Source organism: Dunckerocampus dactyliophorus, chromosome 1 (assembly GCF_027744805.1).
Source record: "Dunckerocampus dactyliophorus isolate RoL2022-P2 chromosome 1, RoL_Ddac_1.1, whole genome shotgun sequence".
Classification (NCBI taxonomy): Eukaryota; Metazoa; Chordata; class Actinopteri; order Syngnathiformes; family Syngnathidae; genus Dunckerocampus; species Dunckerocampus dactyliophorus.
Genome location: NC_072819.1, coordinates 9388604 through 9410746, shown reverse-complemented (window position 1 = coordinate 9410746; position 22143 = coordinate 9388604). Strand labels below are relative to the sequence as shown.

Below are 22143 nucleotides of genomic sequence, written 5' to 3'. Positions count from 1 at the left end.
TATATTCCTGTTGGCACGATGAAGAGTCAGACAAAAAGGAACATGGTGGAAAAAGAAAGACATGCACCACAGAGTGGAGCGCTAATGAGGTGCAATAAAGAGGCATCACCGAGGAAATGAGGTCACCAGTGGGCAGGGAGGTGAACCAAGAGCGCGAGTGTGCTCTGACACCTTGCAGTAACGACTTCCACCAGGTCGTTTTTCATTTGCACTTGTTTTGTCTGTTCTTGTTTTTGGACATTTTCTTTTATTTTTTCCATTTAAAAAGTGCAAAGGCACTTGACAGGCATTTACCAGATGATATATGATGCATTACTTCATTATACAGTGGAACCCGTTTATATCGACACACCTCGGACCAACGTCGACTTAACGTCGATGTTGTGGTACGATCGAGGTTAATACTGCCATGCTAGGGACAAATCTGATTGCAATTTTTCTGGCAGATATTCTGATTCCAATTCATGATTTTCTTCACATCAAGCTTCAGTGCAATAAAGTAATCTCTCGTTTATCGTGGTTAATTGGTTCCAGACCCGACGATGATATGTGGATTTCCGCAAAGTCAGATTCCATCCATCCATGTATTTTCTATGCCGCTTATCCTCATTAGGGTCGCGGGGGTATGCTGGAGCCTATCCCAGCTGACTTCGGGCGACAGGCGGGGTACACCATGGACTGGTCGCCAGCCAATCGCAGGGCGCATATAAACAAACAACCATTCACTCTAGGCTCCAGCATAACTAATTACAACCCTAATTAGGATAAGCGGAATAGAAAAAGGATGGATGGATTCACCAACTCGTTGTACCTTGCCATGAGGGGTTTTACTTCCAGTTGCGGTTATGTGTTTGTTGTAGCAATTTAGCCATTATTGCCTTGCTACTGTTGATTCCATTCGTCCTTTAATCTTGCCTTGTTTAAAAACATGTCTACAATGGTGACCCACGACGTGAGCTTTATGAACGACAACATTGACAAGATGTGGCCGTGCTAGTGATGCCTCAATGCTAACGAGGCAGCTAATGTCGGTAGCACAGCCCACAACATGTGGTTTTAGTACATCAAAGCACAGAGGCAGGGAACCAAAACTTAATATGTAATCCGACCAGATCAAATACCTCCTGTAAAAAGTTCTCAGTATGATGCAGTGCAGTTGTATAGCGCTACAAACTACTACCAGAATAATACACATATTGCTACATCTTATTCAAGGAAAGAATAAATATCAAAAGAAGCATTTTTACTTGTAATAAAACACTCCAATGTTTAAAACAGCCATATAAGATGCCTAAAAAGTGTGTGTGTGTGTGTATGTGTGTGCGTGTGTGTGTGTGCGTGTCTGTTGGTTAATTACCTTCTGGGTCCAGCAGTCTGTCGATACCCAGGTGTCGTTCTGCTGTACTGAAGGCATGTTCCAGTCTGTCAATCACTGACACTTTGGCCTCCACAGAGCTCCAGTCGAACAGTTCCGGTCTTGGGTAAGGGGGGTGCACAATGAGATTTTATTGAATAACCTGCTCTTGTGCTCATCGTGAATTCTATAGCTTGTGTGGCGTGCAATGAAATATAACCTCAAACCCTGCTACTGGGCCTGACACTTAAAAACTACTAATTGCCCTTAAAAACTGCTATGTTATGTTAAAACTGTTGTGATGTAAAATAAGCGCCTAGACAAGTCCAAACCCAGACCCGCTCCCGTGTTCACACTACCTGTGGCTGTGAATGAGGGCATTGAACGCCAGCCCATCATTCCAGCTGCTGGAGAAGTTGACCACGTTGACCTGAGGGACACATATAAAAAATATTAATCCAGGCTGCTCACTTCCTCTTCCCTATACCTCGAGAGGACCCTGTGTAACCCCTTCCCTGTGTTCCCTGTGTGTCCCATCTCCTTAAAGGGATAGTTTGGATTTTTTGACATGAATTTGTATGACATCCCCATCAGCAGTGCAGTCATTGACAGTGACTGAACCCCCACTTGGTCCCATCAGCTCAGTTCTGGTTGGATTTTGGTGATGAGGAACGTAGTTCTAGCTAGCTCCAGTCATCACATATACAATAATGGACAGTCAACAACATGCAGTTATACAATGAAAGAGAAAAGTAACGCAGAGAGATTGTGAGGACTAATTTTTTCAAGGAGACATTTTTGTGATGCAAATGTATTACTGTACTCTTTTGAACGCATATTGTTGTGAGAAGCCAAACTCTCTACTTAAAGGGTCACTGACATGATTTTTCATCTTTGCTTAAATATGTTCTATATTGTTTGTAATTATGTTCTACGTTTTACATTTTTGTATCTGTCGGGCTCCATTTTGGTCTCAACGCCTTAGAAAAGGGGCGTTTCCCAAGAACAGTTCTCAGCTAATGCCCAGTAAACAAACGCTTCAAGAGGCAGCTCGTCGACTTCTTTCGGTATATTTGTCACCAAAATGGTAGTCATGCCAAAATGTTGTGTTGCCGCTGGCTGTTCACAGTGTCCAAGTGATGCTGTAATTTTGCTTTCTTTTCGAAAATACTAAGGTTTAAGACTACAGTGAATGAAGCAAGTCAGACAAGGGACAAATGGACCACCGCCTCGCATTCATTTCACTGAAGACTGAAGAAACACCTTTCCAAGAAGCATTTGGCCTTTGTTCCGTTACATTTTTCTTCAAAATAGAAGTCATGCCAAAACGTTGTGTTGCCGCTGGCTGTTCACAGTGATACTGTAAGTTTGTTTTCTTTTCCAAAAGGTGAGAGTTTAAGACTACAGTGAATGAAGCAAGTACACAGACAAAGGACAAATGGACCACCGCCTTGCATTCATTTCACTGAAGATTGCTATGAAGAAACACTTTTCCAAGAAGCCGTTGGCTTGAAAGTACGGTAGAAACGCATTTTGGATGTTAGGATGCTATTATTGATGCATTGCTACACAGGACAAAAGGAGGAGAATGATGTCAAAGTTGCCGCAGAACACAGTAAGTAATGTCTTATTTACATATTGTATTCTAAACAATATACCACCATAGCGACAAGCATTCGAAGCATTATACATGTTATAAAACATACTATCACAGTGATATGTTGATGGAGGGGGGCGGGGCGGCGACAAACTACATAATAAAAGAGGCTCCAAAGACACTTTTATGCTTATTAAGAAGCCGATTTAAAACAATCATTGAAGGATAAGCAACTCCAAGGTAATTTACACTTACCACTTTGTGTTTGAAGCTGACCAACCTTCATCTGCATGTCTTTGTCATCGGACACCTCTGTATCAAACATATGGTCCTATCATCGGTGGTGTGAATAAATACGGCTTAATCCCAAGTTCTGCAAGTTCTCTATTTCATCTCCAGATGTTTCTTCTTCCTTGAAAACTATTGACACATCGCTCAAATCTTTGCTATAATCACTGTAAACATTTTCCATCTTGTCCATCCTCTCATGTTTGTTTACTCTGCCTAAGATGAGAGCTGCCCCTTCGCCAAGGTCACTTCCAGAAATGCTTCTTTTCTGCGGCGGTCGGTGAACATTTCTTCCGCCACGTACTATAAATGTCATGTTTTATTATTTTTTCTGAAATTTACCATTCGTTCAAAAAACGAACATCAAACATAATTACAAACAATATACAACATATTTAAGCAAAGCTGATAAATAAGCCTTTAAGTTACCCTTTAAGTGGCCCCCGCAACTAACTGGAACTACGTTCCTCATGACCGAAATCCAATCAGAACTGGGCTCACGGGACCAAGTGGGGGGTAAGTCCCGGTCAATGCACTACACTGCTGATGGGGATGTCATACAACTTCATGTCAAAAAATCAGAACTATCCCTTTAATCCTGTTCAGAAGTGTCTGATTGATCTGCTGTGATGATACCAACCTGTGGATACTGGCTTGTGTTCTGACGAACCCAGCTCAGCAGAATCTTCTCACTGTTGGTCTGCTGTAGGCCAGCCATTACCTCCTTCATCACATCCTTTACCTGCAAACGTACAAACATATGCATGGTTGGAGTGGAAGGGTATATATATTCACATTTTTCTGTATGGAACCTTTGGTTTGGAACAGATGCGTGCCCATTGAGTGAAGGACAGGAAGTGCGTCTTGTGTCATGAGTCTACTTGGGAACCATGGCTAGAGATAGTGCCAAGGAGAAGCCAGGCCTTCAGATGGCTAAGACGGAAGCGTTGCAAGGCGCAACAACAAGGCACACCAGCAGCCACATGGCGATTAGTAGTGCTTTTACCTGATTGTCCTTCATCTTTGAATTGCTAATACTGCGAGATCTTTCCTCGGTTCTTGTTATCTTTTTTGTGACTAGCATGTTTTGCTACTCAATCTTCCTGCTGGCCTAGATGTTCATCTCCTCGGGCGTCCTTTTGACGTCACTAGTTTTTTTACAGTGATCTTTTTATGCACCGTCATTTTCTATCAGCCTTTTTGGACTGCTATCTGGTTTAACTTTGTATTTTTTTCCCAATGCTCGCTCCATGTGAGCACTTAAATACTAGTAAAAAACAAATAAAGATGTTTTCTGGGGTTCAACCAAGACCAAATCCTCGCAGCGTGTGTTTTGCTTCTTTTTCTGGCTTTTTGTTAAACGTTTGGAGTGATGACTGTAAAGAAGGAGAACATCCACCATCCACTATCTGCCACATGGATGACTTGAGCAGAAGTGTTGGTTCTGTTCAGGGATTTTAGCACCGTTACTGTTTTTATTTAGGTAGGTGTCTACTTCCTGTTTTTGCTGCATTGCCAATTATTTGTACGACTCTCAGCTGATATCAATTTATATCTAAATAATCTCTATATTTTAATTTTGTGGACTAATTAACAGTGGATACCTGCACATTAATGATTGGACGCGGTATTCATCATATCTGGCAATTTCAACCACTGTAACCTCAGGACTGTTCTCTCAAAATATTACCAGCATGTAAGCTTTCCCACGAGGGAAAGTAACATCCTGGACCAAGTCTACTGCAACATGAAAGGTGCTTTGAAGGCTGTTCCAAGACCCCATTTTGGAAAAGCCGACCACATCTCCATATTCCTTTATCCAACATACAGACAACTCCTCAAGCAAGCTCCCCCTGTAAGTACAGCAGTTAAAGTGTGGAATGAAGAAACTGATGAAGTACTTCAGGACTGCTTTGGCTGCACAAACTGGGATGTGTTTAAAACTGCAGCGGGGAGGGAAGACTGTACTGTTGATTTGGATGAATATGCTTCTGTTGTTACCGGCTACATTAGCACATGCATAGAGACTGTTACCACCACCAAGTATTACAGAAAATACCCTAACCAAAAACAGTGGATGAACTGTGATGTAAAGGCTAAGCTACGTGCTCGTTCGACTGCATTTGTCACGGGCACCGCTGAGGACTACAAAAAGGCCAGATATGACCCGAGGAGGTCCATACGAGAGGCCAAAAGACAGTACAGACAGAAGCTGGAGGGCTACTATTCCACCTCAGACCCTCGGCGCATGTGGGCGGGGCTTCTGCACATCACGGAGTATCGACAGTGGAATAGCGTAGCCACATCCAGCCAAACCACACTTCCAGACAAGCTGAACGAGTTCTACGCCCGCTTTGACACCCAAACTCCTGATGAGCAGAGAGGGTGGCTGGACTTGGGGAGCACACAGGACTCACCTCTCATGGTGACATCAGCTGATGTGCGCAGGGTTCTGAACTAAACAAACCCACGAAAAGCAGCAGGCTCAGACAACATGTCAGGCTGTGCACTTTGGGTTTACTCATCAGAGCTAGCTGATGTGCTTGCTGACATATTGCTGACCTCACCTGGTCTCACAACACCCAACAAATTATCAAGAAGTCCCAAAGGAGACTGTACTTCCTGAGAAGACTGAGGAAATTTGACATGTCCACCACAATCCTCAGTTGCTTCTATAGATGCACTATCGAAAGTGTCCTTACCGCCTTCATCACTGTTTGGTGCAGTAACTGTACAACACGCGATAGGAAGGCACTCCAGCGGGTGATCAAGACCTCACAGAACTTTGTTGGGGCAGCCCTCCCCTCACTGCAAGACATTTATAAATCTAGAGTCCTACGCAGAACACACAACCTCATCAAGGACAGCACACATCCACAACACTCATTATTCACACTCCTACCGTCAGGCAGACGCTACAGGAGTTTGAAGTCCAGGACCACAAGGCTGGCAAACAGCTTTTACCCACAGGCCATCAGGCTTATCAACGAAGCACTCACACACGCCGCACGCAACACACGCACACACTCATAGCACTATATATTTATTTATTTATTTATTTGTATTCATGTCTCTTCTGTTGTTGTTGCTTAATTTATTGGTATTTATGTTTTTGATGTTCTTATTCATTTTCTTGTGTTTTCCTTGTTTTTTTTTCTTTTTTTGGGAGAATGAACAGAACAAGAATGTCATTGCATAGCAGAACTACCTGTTTTACTGTGCATAGGACAATAAAACTCTAGAATCTTTTATTTTAATCTTTTATTGTATTAGGGACCTGACTCACAGAGGTTTGTTACAAAAGCCAAACAATATTGTTGGTCATGCTGTGTAATAAAAAGTAAATTCAGCAATACTTTGGTTGCATTATGTTGAATGCTTTGAAGAGCTATTTTTATAACCTTATTCAATTACAAATGTATGTTTGTAACAAAAGCTTACTATTAAAAAAAAAAAAGAATCGGTATCAGATCGGATTGGCAGGACTATAAAAAAAGTCAGATCGGAAGCCAAAAATTGTGGATCGGGACATCCCTAGAAATAATTTAAAATACACTTCACTCGCTAAATGTACTACAAAATGGACTACTATCAGTTAGAATAATCCCTAATGCTGCTTAGAGAGAGCATAAAAACCCTAAAATTATGCATAATGCAAACAGCAACCTGCTACCCCAAAATGTCATAAAATCTTTCTCACCAAGAGAGGAGAGATTTATTCAGTATTGAGGCATTTCTTGCCACTTTATATGTTGTATAATTTTAATGTGCGATTTCCAACTCATATTTTCATAAACTGTATTATGACCCCCAGAAATTTATTTTCGTTCACCTTTTCAACATCCACGCCATCTAATTGAATTGGCACATTATTTTAGTTTTACTTAAGTTCAGGCATAGTCTGTTTTTACCAAACCATATTTTTCATATAGTCATTTCATCTGTGACTTTTTTTTTTAGCTCTTCTGTGCTTTGTCCAGAACAAAAAGCAGTAGTATTGTATGCAAATAATATCAGCTTCAGGTCTTTCGTGACTTTACAGATGTCATTAATGTATAGGTTGAACAGTTTTGAGGCCAATATTGACCCCTGTTGTATGCCGCATTTAAGCTTGCGGGTGTGTATTCTTCTAACTTCACATATTGGTTCTCCTAGCTTCACATCCTAGCTTTTTACGCAGCGTCCGGGAAACCAAAGTCTTTGGGTTGCAGGGGGAGTATGGTTGCAAAGCTAAAACTTAGAATTGACCGAAAGGCACTACCAGGAGTAGAGCCTGCGGCTTAATTTGAACACGGGAAACCTCACCCGGAAAGGATTGACAGATTGATTTGTGATATGTTATAATACAGGTAAAATGTACAGCATACATGTAACACTGTTAAAACTAAAGCCAACGGTTTTAACATCTTTATGCATTACTGACAATGTTTTTCCTTCATGCGCTGAGATTTTACACTTTGTTCGGCAGTCCTTGAAGGCACTATAACTGTAAATTAAAAGTTTGGCTACGGAAGCACTAGCTTTGACAGTCATCAATCATCTCACATTATCATTCATTAGTGGCTAGTATCTACAGTATATATTTGAAACTGTAAATGTGTTTAATAAGTGTGTAAGGCATATTTAGGTAACCTGGATTGTGTCACAAGTCAACAGAAGCGAGAAAAGGAGTGTTCTGGAGCTGAATATAATATAACAATTAATACTTTTATTGTCACCTTTATTGCAAAATGTTGAGCTGTATTCGGAGGAGAAAGTCAACTTCAAGCTAGTAGGAGGGTTTGGACGGGAAGGAGCGAACCATGTGTCAAAAATAGACATTCAAATGGGCATATCAATTACTTGGAGATTTTGGCCATTCGCTGGGGGTCCCGGACCTACTGTGTCCTCTTGAATGTGGTCACGGGTTTGAGTCTTTGTATTTTATTTATACTATGAATTGTGTTGGTTGTCATGAATAACCTGCAAGGAGCGGTCGCATAACAGTCATTCTGTGACTACCGCTATGTGTGCGTGTGCATCGCTGAGTGACAGTTTTGGAGCACTTGTTCAAGGCTTAAGTGGAGGTGTTATACTTTTCACTGACCAGAATTACTTTTGCATAGCTTACCCTCAGTCTATAAACTATAAAACTATAAAAGTATTCACACTCAACACACTGGAGGAAAAAAGGAGGAAAAAAAAACAAAAACACACAGAACATTACACCATTCTATGCAGTCACACACACACACATGCACGTACCGGCAAATTACCACTACATCTATTAATAGAGTTTGAACTCATGGGACTCCTGCTGTCTCCCAGACACACACACAGTTTGTTAGCCATTCACCACTGAATGTGGTCTAGGAAGACAAAAAAGGGGAGGGGGTACTCATTTTGGAGTAGGTCACTGCATGCATTTCCACTTTAATTGGAGGGGCGCGTTGACAAAGACTGCTGTATACACTCGCTCCCATAGAACACACACACACACACACACAGGGAACATCATTGCAAAACAGTGCTTTTGCTATGAATCCCATCATTAGAGAAGGCAAAGTATGTTTGTAGCTAATGACACTATCAGTTAAAGTGAGTGAGTCATTGTGTAAACATATTTATGTTATGTTACATGTGCGTGATGTATGTTATTCTGCAACTCTGAACCAAAATTCTTCGATTCATTATTCTTACTCCACCCTGTTTTTGATGCTCAACGACTTCCACATTGCTCAAGCTATTCATTTCCATTCCAGCATCTTTGTGTGCTTTCTTGGCAACGTCAGCGTTGCCTTTTGTCAGATGATTGAATTCTAAAAAGAATTATATTATTCCCAACTGAATGATTCCACCCAAACGACTGTCGTTGGCAGGCAGTGGCCTCACTCTAACTGTCCTTTTGCACCACAAAGAGTGAAACGTTTCCTGTTTGGGCATGCCTCTACCTTAGGGAATAAATCCGTGGATCTCACACAGTCCCCTCGGACTAAAGCTGTCCTTTGAAGTGTTGATCACAAACTGATGACACCTGCTGAGATGAGACAACTTGAATAGCTCACCTGCGGTCGATTCATTGATTACCGTATTTTCTGGACTATAAGTCACAAAATTTTCATGGTTTGGCTGGTTCTGTGACTTGTACTCCGGAGAGACTTATATATGTTTTTTTTCACACTGACAGCCGCGAGAGGGCGCTCTAGGCTTGTGTGCTGTGTCTGCTCCTCCTATCACTCCTGTACCACTGAACATTTACAATGTAAACATCAATTTATAAAGAAAACTGAGGGGTTATCCTCACGGCAAAGTATTTTATCGTTTCAGCCTCTCATCCACAAGGGAACGGCGTTCTGGGTGACCTGAAACAATTTTTTTGACAATAGCTTCCAGAGTGGGAAAATCTGAAAACGGTGGCTTGTCGTTGCCGTGCATACAGGCAATACAAGAGCGATGACGTCACCGACCCACCATCGCCTCGTCGCCGTCACGTGACCAGAAGTGAGCTTTGACAACGAGCCAACATAATATCTGAATATTTCGATGACCATGACTCACCTCAGTCAACATTCTCCTGATATTTTGTTTTCTTACACTCCATAATGACTCGCAGAAGTAATTCCACTTCTTGTAAGCGGAAGACGACGGAGTGTTACGTGGTTCCGTCTGCGTGCCTGTTCACAGTGCCACACGTAGGAGTGGCGCTTATAAAGACAACTGAGAAAGATGGAACCCAAATGCCTCCAAATGAAAATCAGATTCTGCAGATTACAAGCTGCAAGTAGTGAAATATGCAGCTGAAAACGGTAAAAGAGCAGCAGAAAGAAAGTTTGGAGTGAATGAGAAACTTGTGAGGGACTGGCAAAAAGCGGAGGATACTCTAACTGCAACGAAAAATACAAAAAAAGCTAATCGTTGGCTAAAAACTAGATAGCCCACAGCTTGAGGAACAAGTTTTACAAATGGGTGCTTGAACAATGTGCTGCCGGGAGAGGCTTGTCAACAGTACAGTTACGTCTCGACGCCCAGGTAGGTGCCAAAGCGATGAACATAGATGACTTTGCGGGTTGTTTAGGCTATAGTTATCTGAATAACTGTTAATATGTTCAGTTAACATACCACCTATTCACGTTACGTTACCAGACGCCTATTTAGCCTGTTGTTCTCCATTCTATTGTTATTACTCTTACTTGCCTTTCAAGATGAAATGTCTGTTCTTGGTCTCTGATTTTATAATTAAATTTCCCCCCAAAAATGCGACTTATAGTCCAGCGTGACTTATCTATGATTTTTTTCGTCTTCATTGTGCATTTTTGGTTGGTGTGACTCCGGAGCAACTTATAGTCCGGAAAATACGGTATTTACAAAAGCTTGACTGTAGGTTGTGCAGGGCGTCAAATGGCAGATGGCTATGTTGCTCACTCGCGCTATTGCGTTTTTTCAAAAGTTAATTAATTAATAAATGATGGCTGTTTCATGGTTGACTATGGCCTATTATTAGCCAAAAATATTGAAAGACAAGTCATATGTAGTATTCTGGTCACTACCAGGAACCAGTAATGTTACACCAATGAGAAATTACCTGCATTAAGTCAGCCATGGATGAAGAGTCCAACATGAAATAGCGGAAAAAAACTTCTCCCAATTCGTGTGGCCGTGGTAGGTTTTTGTCATCTTCGTCCTTCTTCCCTAGTCACATTCAAACCTATTCTTAAGTTTAGAATAAATAAATTGGAGGCTTACTAGCTAGCTCGGTAGATTGCTACAGTATTGTTAAAGTGACGGCCGTCTCTCGTGTCACTTCAGAGATCCCGAAGCCTGCACACATGCGGTGCGCATTGTGATGTTAACAAAGCTAGCAGTATTGTTGGAGTGTACGTCTATGTATGGCAGATTCATGTTAGACTGGCTTTGTATGGGTATGATGTGTATATCAATCAAGTGACAAACGTCATAGTGGGGATTGATGATAGGCTGATGTCAATCTTTTTTTTAATGCCATGCGATCGACCCACATTACATTCTAGATAGAACTACAACAACAAGCTACTTTCCCAATGCTAATGGTGAATTATTATGACTTATTATTGCTTATGATGTCTACTATAAGTAGTGTAAAGGTGACTATTGGGGTGTTATTTCATGTCCACAGGGCTCTAATAATGTTTAAAAAAATCATTTTTAGAACATCATAAAGAGATTTTCTGTGCTCTATGAAAATATTCCATTTATTAATATTGAATCCTACTTCGTGGAAATTCATCTATCGCGGCCGTGTCTGCAACCAATTAACCACGATAAACAAAGGACGACTGTTTTGTACTGTATATATTACAACATTGTATTTGTAGTCAATTAAATATCATTGACAATATGTTCTGCATACCTTTAATGCTATTTGATGTCATTTCATTTGATGGACTGATCGATATAACATTTGAGTCTTTTAAAATTGAAACAGGAATGGAACAGTTACAGTGTTTTGTGCGGACACAAATTTGATAAATGAGACCCCAGGACTTTTTTGGTGTTTTAGCTTTTTTGCACAAACATGGCTGAAGTGTGGAAACACACACACACACACCTGCCAGTGAAGAATGATGCTCCAGATGAGCCCAAGAATGAGTTTGTGATTGCCATCAACAATGTCTGTGGCGCCAATGTTCACCAACTCCACCTAAACAGGGGAAAACCGTGACTTTAGATTCATTACTATAATTCATTATTAATCATTTACAGCTATAGAGAACACTATTTGGCGCACAAAACTTGAAATCTGATGCTTACATTGTTCTTCTGCAAGATCTGCAGAGCTCGATTGACATTGTTGAGCGAGTGGACACGTGAGCTGCCCTTTTCCAACCTTACCTGCAAACACACACACACACACGCACACACACAGACAGATATTGGGTTTGTTGAGATGATCGCACAAAGGGAGATCGTACCAGCTCATGTCCTGCTAGACCCTGCAGCAGCTCCAGCAAGCGCCGTCCATCACACAGGTCTGAGAACAGATCCTCCACAGGGGGCTTCCCTGTCTGAAACACACATGGAAGCAATTATATTAACACAAATTTCAACTACAAATGCATGCAGACGACCACATTGTATACCACTGGGCAACCTCTAATTGTTTATAGTACTGTATGAAAAACATAGAGTGAGGACAGTAAGTATTTGCAAGCACTCTGACCCCCACAGAGCGGTTACGTATCCATGAAACACACAAATGATTCCTGTCATTTTGAGAAAGTACAGGTGGTTTTGTTCCTAAACAGTGATATCAGTCAAGTTTTGGTGTAAGTCGAATCTTGGACTTAAATTATACCTACACTATTTCCTAAGTCACGCACATTGTACACACAACACATGAAGGACATGAAATATAGTCATAAAACACTAAGTACAAGAATTACCATAATTTCCAGACTATTGAACGCACCGGTATTGAAGCCGAACCTACTAAATTTAAAGAGAAAAACAGATTTGTCCATAAATAAGCCGCACCGGTCTACAAGCCGCATGTTTCCACGTCGTGACATGGGATATTTAGTAGACAAAAAAATGTTACACAAAAATATAAAACATGAACAGGAGCCCACCAGAAAAGTCGCGCTGTCATTGCGGTCTTGATCCTTCTCTTTAAAAGACCAGGGTTCTTGGTGAATGAGCCTTCGATGGAACATGGAACCTGGCCCAGTAAGGTGCACTGTGGTCGGACACACTCTCCAAGTTTCCCATGTGCCACCCCGGAGGTCAGGAGAACCAGGGTAGAGAGCCTGTGGAGCCACCTGGCCTGGCCCAGCAAGGTGCACTGTGGTCGGACACACTCTATGACCACCCCGATGTGCAGCTCCGGAGGTCGGTAGAACCAGGATATAGAGCTTGTGGAGCCACCTGGCGTGGCCCAGCAAGGTGCACGGTAGTCGGACAAACGCATTGAGCAGCCCCAGTGTGCTGCCATGTTCTCACGCCAGAATAACTGAAGCAAGTGTCTCTTCTTTTGACAGTTGCTCAACATTACCGAGGATATACCTACATCTACTGGTCACATTTGGTATTACAGTTTACTGCATGGACCTCCTGACACTCCACGCATTCTTCATGATGAAGGCGCTGCTTGGAAGCACAAGAGATGTTGCAAGACCAGAATGTGACCACATATTAGTCGCATCACAGATGCAGGGTGCAAAGCATGAGATTTCAAGCCAAAGCACCGACAAAGTTAATTTAATTTTTACTGCATGTTTGTATATAGTGCCAGTATTTAAGCATACCTGTCATATAGGACCGGAGTCTACAGTGGAACCTCGGATTACGTACACCCCGGTTTTCGTATAATTTGCTTTTCGATAAACATTACTTCCAAAAAAATGTCTTGGTTTTCATACACTATGTCGGTTTTCGTACACAACAGTGCACCTAACAAACTAGTCCACAAAGCATCTACGCATTGATGACTGGATAGTGGGAACACCTCGGGATCCGTCAGATGGAGCTGGACGCAGTAGCTGGGGAGAGGGAAGTCTGGGCTCCCATGCTTAGGCTGCTGCCCCTGCGACCCGACCTCGGATAAGCGGAAGAAGATGTATTTGTTTATATCAGAGCTGCTGCGGAAGAGAGAAATACACGACGTAGCAAAATAAATGGACTGCACAAAAGAGAAATGCGATAGACCGTACCAAGACAAGGGTGCAAGACCTCCAAATTTCACGGCTTAAGGAGAAGACGGACGTCATTTCAGAGGTATACACATACAGGTACATGCATACGTATCTACTCTTCCCAGCACACGTCACCAGAGACCTTCTAAGGCAGTGGTGACATCACTGCCACCAGCGTTTTTTTGTTGTTTTTTTAATATTCTATATTAAAATGGCAAAGTACTTGTTTATTGGTTCGGGAATGTTGATATTTAGTTTGATATATATTTACATTTTTGCAAATTGTAGTTGCAACAGAATAATGTGTTTAGTTTGTGTTTGTTGTGTTTTTTTTTTCCAACAAAGCTACGTAAAAGTGATGTAAAAAGTTGTCTGCTCATTTGTCATTTGTAATTATTTTTGCATCATTTTCTGCATGTAAAACAATAATTATTATTGTCTATAAAATGTGTCTTATGTTAACATTTTTGGGTGTGATGAATTGGATTGGAATTGGATTTACATTATTTTCTATGGGAAAATTTGCTTTGGTTAGAATCCGTTTTGGTTTGAGTCGGACCTTCTGGAACGGATTAATGATGTTAACCAAGGCACCACTGTAATTGTCTTTTGTGTAAATGTTTTTGAGACTTGTGGCATTACTGTGTTAGTTAGCAAACAACTACAGAGTCAACTGCTGATTATAGATGGGCGACAGAGCTGACTTACGGTTCCTGTTTCCACGTATTAGCACAGTTGGACTCAAGCAGTGTATTAATAACAGGACAAGACGAGCGCCATACTGTATGCTGACCGGAAAATGTATGCAAAACGAAGCAAAATGCTACACATTAACCAAAAAACATGCTAACCGGCCTGTACCCTAACCGAGATTCCACTGTATGTGGTGCACGTTACAGCACTGTTTTTGTATATGAAAGTCAACTACGTACGTGACTGCTTACTTCTGCTTTAAATCCAAACTTCTATTTTGTACTGAAACTTTAACTTGAATATCAAGGATACTGCTCAGGTGCATGAGATGTTTTGGCAGGAAGTTGACAATTGATAACACATTAGCATCATTTCACACACACACGTAGCGATAAAGCACGTTATGACACAAACTGAAACGCGCATTTATGTCATTTTCATCTTCTGCAATCAGCTCAAACATTGAGGGCCCCATACCAGCGGATTGCAAAAACCCTGATTTGTTTCCAGCTTTCCAGCTTTTACGTGTGTGTGTGTGTAGGTGTGTGTGTGTGTGTGTGTGTGTGTGTGCGTGCCTGTGTCTTTATTTATCATTTAATGTCATGGCCTTCAGATGCAGCTCTTTTCTTGTTGTGCCAAGAATTTTCTTGAATTTTTTTCTTGCAAAGACAGTTAAGAAAATTGAAGGTCTTCCTAGCACGTGTGCCAATACCTACACAAGACACAAGACAATTCTCAGGGCATTGAATAGAGAATACGACATGGATGAATGAGAATATTTATAGGCATATTTGACTGTCAAATGTCCAAGTGCAATTGGACATTAACATTGAGATATATTGAGAAAACCTAAAATATAGTTGTAGGCAGGCATAAGTCAATTATGCAACAATTGCGCCTCAAACTTTGATAGCCAGGCTAGGCCTAGGCTAAGGCCGATCAGAAAGCAAATGCATCATCCTTAGAGAATGATCTTGAAAGTGTCCAGTAAAACATTTGAATTGAGGAGCCATCCATCCATTTTCTATACCGCTTCATCCTCATTAGGGTCGCGGGGCATGCTGGAGCTTATCCCAGCTGACTTCGGGCGACAGGCAGGGGGGGGTACACCCTGGACTGGTCGCCAGCCAATCGAAGGGCACATATAGACAACCATTCACAACCATTCACACTCACACCTATGGACATTTTAGAGTCGCCAATTAACCGCACCTGCATGTTTTTGGGATTAGGGTCGCGGGGGCATGCTGGAGCTTATCCCAGCTGACTTCGGGCGACAGGCGTGGTACAGACTGGTCGTCATCCAATCGCAGGGCACATACTGTATAGACAAACAACCATTCACACACACATTCATACCTATGGACATTTTAGAGTCGCCAATTAACCTCACCTGCATGTTTTTGGGATTAGGGTCGCGGGGGCATGCTGGAGCTTATCCCAGCTGACTTCGGGCGACAGGCGGGGTACAGACTGGTCGTCATCCAATCGCAGGGCACATATAGACAAACAACCATTCACACTCACATTCATACCTATGGACATTTTAGAGTCGCCAATTAACCTCACCTGCATGTTTTTGGGAATGTGTACCCGGAGTACCCGGAGAAAACCCATGCGCACACGGGAGAACATGCAAACTCCACACAGAAATGCCCAGGGGAGAATCGACCCAGGTCTTCCCGATCTCCAGGTTGTTCCTATATTGGCCAACGTGCTAACCACTAGACCACCGTGCGGCCATTCCGGAAGGTCTGACTAATGGAAAAGTGCACTAACTGAGTCAATTCTTCCCATAAGAAGTAATGTAAATCAAATTAAATCAAATCAATGTAAATCAAATCCGTTCCAGAAACCCCAAAATGTTATGTAAATGTTATGTAATACATGTTTTTATAGTTTTACAATTATAGTTTTACATGCAGTAAACAATTCCAAATGCATATAAATACATATAAATGATGAATGAAAGAGATAAATGAACATTTACAGTAAGATACTTTTACCGTCATTGAAGACTTCATTATTGACGTGACTGTTACCAAAAACACGATGAGGCAGCGAGACACGGCCTTGACACAACCTTGCTGTTTTGCCATGAGTTATTTCTTGAATGTTTCTCACCTTAACAACCCAAAGTGGAGCCCAAGAAAGTTTCAAGTGCCAGCATTTTGATAAAGAAGGTGGAAAAACACTTGAATCGAATATTGAATCAAGAAATAACTCATATAACTAATAACTAAATAACTAAAACTGTAAAAACGTGTTTTGTTGTTGAGAGTCAACCGCTGATGACATCATAGACGGGCTACGTAGAAGACTTCCAGTTCCGGTTGCCATTTTGTAACTTAGCAAACTAGCTCCTTTGTGAGAAGCTAAGGACGTTTTGTGCGAAGAATACATTAAGAACACAGTTAAACTCATGCAGTGTATTCATAACACGACAAGATGCACGCCATATTGTACGCTAACCGAAAAATGCACCGTACTTAAACCGAGGCAATCATTTTTCTGTATTTTTTTTACGTTAACCGGAAAACACCCTAACCGGGGTGTACGCACACCGAGGTTCCACTGTACTTGTGATATTTCAAGCACAAATTACGTTTTATTTTTACATCGTGCAACCTACTTTTTTATATATAAATATTTTAATCAACAACAGTTTTGATCATAAATACCAGATATTTGGTTGATTTCAGAATTTTAACGTGGTTTTCTATTTTGTTAACAAGCTAATAGGCTGCTGGTGATAAAAATACATTACGAACACAGCTGGACTCACACTATTGATGGTGTATTAATAACACCACAACACCACAACCCTACGGTTTTGGTGATCGGCTTTGAAAGGCATTTATTGGCATTTGTTGATCACGTGCACGTTACGGAAATCGGTCTATACTAATTGGTATCCGATTGATCGGAGCATCCCTACTTGTACAGTATTAGCGGCACCACCAGCAAATCCCAAGAAGATCACGTTCATTATATTTTACTTTTACCTCAAATGTACTTACTTTCTACATGATCTTATCTACCTCCCATCTCAAAGTTTCATCCTGCTCCTGCTGGTAGGCAGCCACTACATTGTCACACATACACGCATGCTCACACGTGGATGCGCATCTCAACGTCTTTGTCACCATGGAAACAGCAGACTTCTTACGCCAGTTTTAATCAACTTCCAGAACAGGACCACAAGTGATAGTTGGCATGCACATACACAAAGACACACACCACAACCCGATAATATATACAATGAGGGTCAACAAATAACTACAGCAGACAAGAAGAGTACACAACACGACAATGCCAAATACAGACGCACACGTTTTCCTCATCAATGTCTCATCAGAAATGAGAGGTTTGTGTGTATGTGCTTTTGTCTCTGGGGGACCAACACAAAAAATCTGAAGGTGAAAATAACTACCAACTATATCTTCTTATGCAGTGGAACCTCAGTTAGCGTCCACCCTGGATAGCGTGTTTTTCGGTTAACATCGCAAATTTCCGTCTTAATTTCGCCTCGGTTTGCGTACAATTTCCGGTTAGTGTACAGCATGCCGTGTGTCTTGTCATGGTAGTAATATACCGCATGAGTGCAACTGTGTTCCTCATGTATTTTTAATGACAAAACATTTTAATGACTTTGGTAGCATTATATTAGCTTGCGTCGCCGGTTTATGAGGTCATCGGTGCAACGCACATTTTTTTTTTCAGTTCTTCCTGGTTTGTTACGAATTATTTCTTGAATTCAATAGTGTTTCTCACTTTCTTTATCAGAATGCTGCCTCTTGCAACTTTCTATGGCTCCATTTTGGGTTATTGAGGTAAGAAACATTATGGAATTCAAGATATAATGGTGGTGTCCGTGTTGATCTTACTGCCACATCGAGTCTTTGTGAACAGTCACACCAAGATGGCCAACAGCTAACCACTCGGCCACCGTGCGACCCAAAAGCAACCTCAAATGTACATGTATACCTTGCAATCATCATATATACAGTGTATGCATTTTGAATTGTTTTCTTCATCAGCGGCTGACTCTTAAAAATGTTAATCAAAAACACGTTTTTGTAGTTTTACAACTTCAAAATGCACATAAATGATGAATGAAAAGAATAAATGAACATTTAAGATTACTTTTACCTTCACTGAAGATGACTGTTCCCAAAGACACGAAGTGGCAGAGAGACACCACACGAACACCACCTCCCTATTTTGTCATGAGTTGTTTCTTGAATTCTCAGGCGTTTCTCAAAATGTTAGCACTTGCAACTTTCTTGAGCTCCATTTTGGGTTACAGTATTGAGGTGAGAAACACTGTTGAATTCAAGAAACAACTCGTGGCAAAACAGGAAGATGGTGGAGGTTGAGCTCTCGCTGCCACATCATGTCTTTGCAGACAGTCGTCAAGAATCACGTCTTCAGTGAAGGTAAAAATAACCACAAGACACTGCATGTCTTGTGTTAACATTTTTGGCTTTTTTGGTAACATATCAATTTGAATTTTAGTTATTGGGAAAAACTGATTAAGTTAGAGTTGGTTTCAGCTAGAGTCAGGCCTTCTGGAATGGATTAATGGTGCAAAGCAAGGTTCCATTAAATCTATTATACATTATTTGTATTGTATGTGTTTCCATTAGGATTGCAATCTATCTGTGGCTTTGGCATGCCGGAGGCGGCAGATGATGTCATGCTCTAATTGGCCATGACACTTGTCGCCTAGGTGCTTTGTGGCTATTTGGGGTGTCATGCATTTCGTGCAACTGTAGACGAGCGTACATGCACCTCATGCGTTATAATGCAAAACCAAGTCAGCTGTGTTAGCTCTTTCAAGCTTTTGATTGGCCAAAATGCACATGATAGATGTTGAATGTGTTTTTGTGTGTCGTATATGAGATATGTTAAGAAGCAGAGTTACGATGCCATCTACTGTACGGAGTTGTAATGACAAGCTACACACATTATTATGCGTTCATGAGCAAAGGCGAACATGTAACACTAATAATAGAATAAATGAGTGTATGAAGCACCGCTTCTTTGTATTTATATTATTTATATTGTCAAATATACAACAATGTACAACTAGGGATGCACCGATCTAGACAGTTTCACCGGCTTTTTTTCTTTGATTCTGAACCTCTGTGACAGTAGTTCATGTCGTATATCACGTTGATAATGCCCGACCACACGGGCAGAGTCGATATTGGAGTCTCTGAATGAAGCCATTTCTTTGCAATGCCTTTTTTTTTTACATTTTGAGAGGAAAATACAACCTCAGGGGGACATAAAATGCCAAACATTTGCACACATGCACGACACAAAAACTGTATTGATGTCATTTTTTTGTGTGTGGTATCATTTATCCTGAACTGAAATTAAATAATTCATTCATCCCACTCCTTTTTAGATAAGGTTGAATTTTGAAAGTGTAAACATGTAACATACTTTTGCCGCTATGTCAAAGTTCAATAAAAAAGATCCTGTACTGAAGTAAAGAAAGGCATATACCGATCATTGCCTTTCAATGCAAATCACAAAAAAGATCACCTGTGGCTCCAACTACTGCAGCCTGTAGAGTGCAGAGATCCCTGTGTGCAGGGCAGTGTCCTGTTCTAATGTCTTGGATATTACGAATTCTGGGCCAGATGAAAAAAAAAATCACATCACCCCTTTTTATTTTTTAATCATTTTCCTAACTCACCCCCAAACACCCCAATACAATGCCCCTGGCCAATAGCACTCATTATAAGTAAATTGAAAATTAATCCATGTGATTGGTATCGGAATCGGCAGCATTAAAGCCTAATCGGAGCACCCCTACTTTTAAATACTTTTTTTTTTGCTAACTCTGGCTCTGTCTCTGCATGCGGGCTCCAATCCAAAACCCAAATGTTATAATCACATCCTAACTGGACAATATGATATCCCAAAAGTGTGATGAATATGCATTATCAATTTTAGCAGGACATTTAACCTTGTTGGTACAAAAAGGAGGCTTTGAAGTAAAGCGTATTTCCAGCGTGTGATCATAAAAGCAATCATTTGCCTTACCTTAGACAACTGCGAGTTGACCCATTTTGTGAACGTCTTCTTTTGCACATCTTCTCTTTCATCTGCCAGGTGAGAGGAGCACAAATTTGCAATCAGGAAAACAAATAGATGTAACAAGGCAATTGTAAAGAGGCTGAAATCGATACATGCACATATTGAAGGGGATCATAACACACACACAAACACACACAAAGTGGTACTCAGCATGACAGCAGGCTTCTCCAATCTTGCTCAGCGTTAATTGCATTTTCATGTCATCAATCATCACATCGCTCTGGCTGCCGCTGTAACCAACACAGGAAACAGCGGAACCTGCTGCTCTTATGAATAATTCCTCATGCATTTTTGTTGCTAAAATTTACTCCATAATTTATAATTTCTTACATTTTATACTTTACAGTGGGATTTGTTATCTCTACATGGCAGCAAAAAAAATAGTATCAGAAAAATAAAAAAAAGTAATGAGCCTCATTTCTATTAACCTGTACCAAGCGGTCGTGTTTTGTTTGGTTAGATGTTTTCTTGTTTGGTTGCAAGCATGTAGAGGAAGTGACTACACGGCTGATTCATGGAGGGAGAAAATCATCAAAATCCCAGTAAGTTGTATAGTTCTTTCAAATGAATATCGTCCTGTTGATTGCAGCCAAAGTCATGTGGAATATTACCTTATTATCTATTTCTTGTTGTTGGTTTGTTTATTTACTTACTTACTATTCAAGAATCAAGATTCAAGATTCAAGAGGTTTATTGTCATATGCACAGTAAAACAGGTAGTTCTGCTATGCAATGAAATACTTGTTCTGTTCATTCTCCCAAAAAAGAAAGACTAAAAGTCGTATCAGTCAAAAAATAAATCGTGAAGAGGAAAAAAAACATATAAGTTGCACTAGGCTATAATTAACTACATATACTGGTTTTTATGATCGTTTGTTTTGGGGGTTTAGGGACTGCTCCAAGCAACATTCAATTCACAAGAAAAGAAGACAAAGCCAGAGGGAGGGCGTAATGTTTGCACCAACAAGGTGATAAACTCAAGCTACAGAAGCTGAAAAAAGTCATTTTTTAAGTATATGGATGCAATAAAAACGCAACTGTTTAATAAATGTCCGAATGTTCTCGAAGAAAACGCTTGAAATACAGTACGTGGGATGACACCTGAATGCATCCCGGTGTGTAGGAATAAACAGTTGTATTTTAACACCAAAACTTTAATTTTTGTATTCACAAATCCATTAAAATAGACTGAAAATCATAGTTGTGTATTCAGTTAGTCAATATAGATTGACTAACTTATAGATTAATTGGATTTACATTATTTTCTATGGGAAAATTTGCCTTGGTTAGAGTCTGTTTTGGTTTGAGTCAGACTGTTGCATTAATAAAGTTAACCAAGGCACCACTGTAAAGACAAGTTGAGTTGTAGGCTATGGAATAAATAAAGGCAAGGAGCAGATAATCACCAGTATTTCCCCTACCATTCTATTATTTTTTATTACATTTTTATT

General features: G+C 40.7%; 1 protein-coding gene across 13 annotated transcripts in view; it reads right to left on the bottom strand.

Moving 5' to 3' along the window:
- The window catches only part of dmd (dystrophin), a 235406-nt gene that overhangs the window by 162187 nt on the left and 51076 nt on the right, over positions 1-22143 (bottom strand). For all 13 annotated transcript variants that reach the window (XR_008569972.1, XR_008569973.1, XM_054772711.1 and 10 more), the window contains exons 2-8: positions 20639-20700; positions 12167-12259; positions 12006-12086; positions 11803-11895; positions 3880-3981; positions 1714-1784; positions 1358-1476 (exon numbers count right to left, since the gene is read on the bottom strand). Coding sequence is in view for 11 of the 13 variants with exons in the window: in XM_054772711.1 (XP_054628686.1) it covers positions 1358-1476; positions 1714-1784; positions 3880-3981; positions 11803-11895; positions 12006-12086; positions 12167-12259; positions 20639-20700 (621 nt within the window). In the remaining 2 variants the exon portion in view is untranslated. The remainder of the gene's footprint in view (positions 1-1357; positions 1477-1713; positions 1785-3879; positions 3982-11802; positions 11896-12005; positions 12087-12166; positions 12260-20638; positions 20701-22143) is intronic.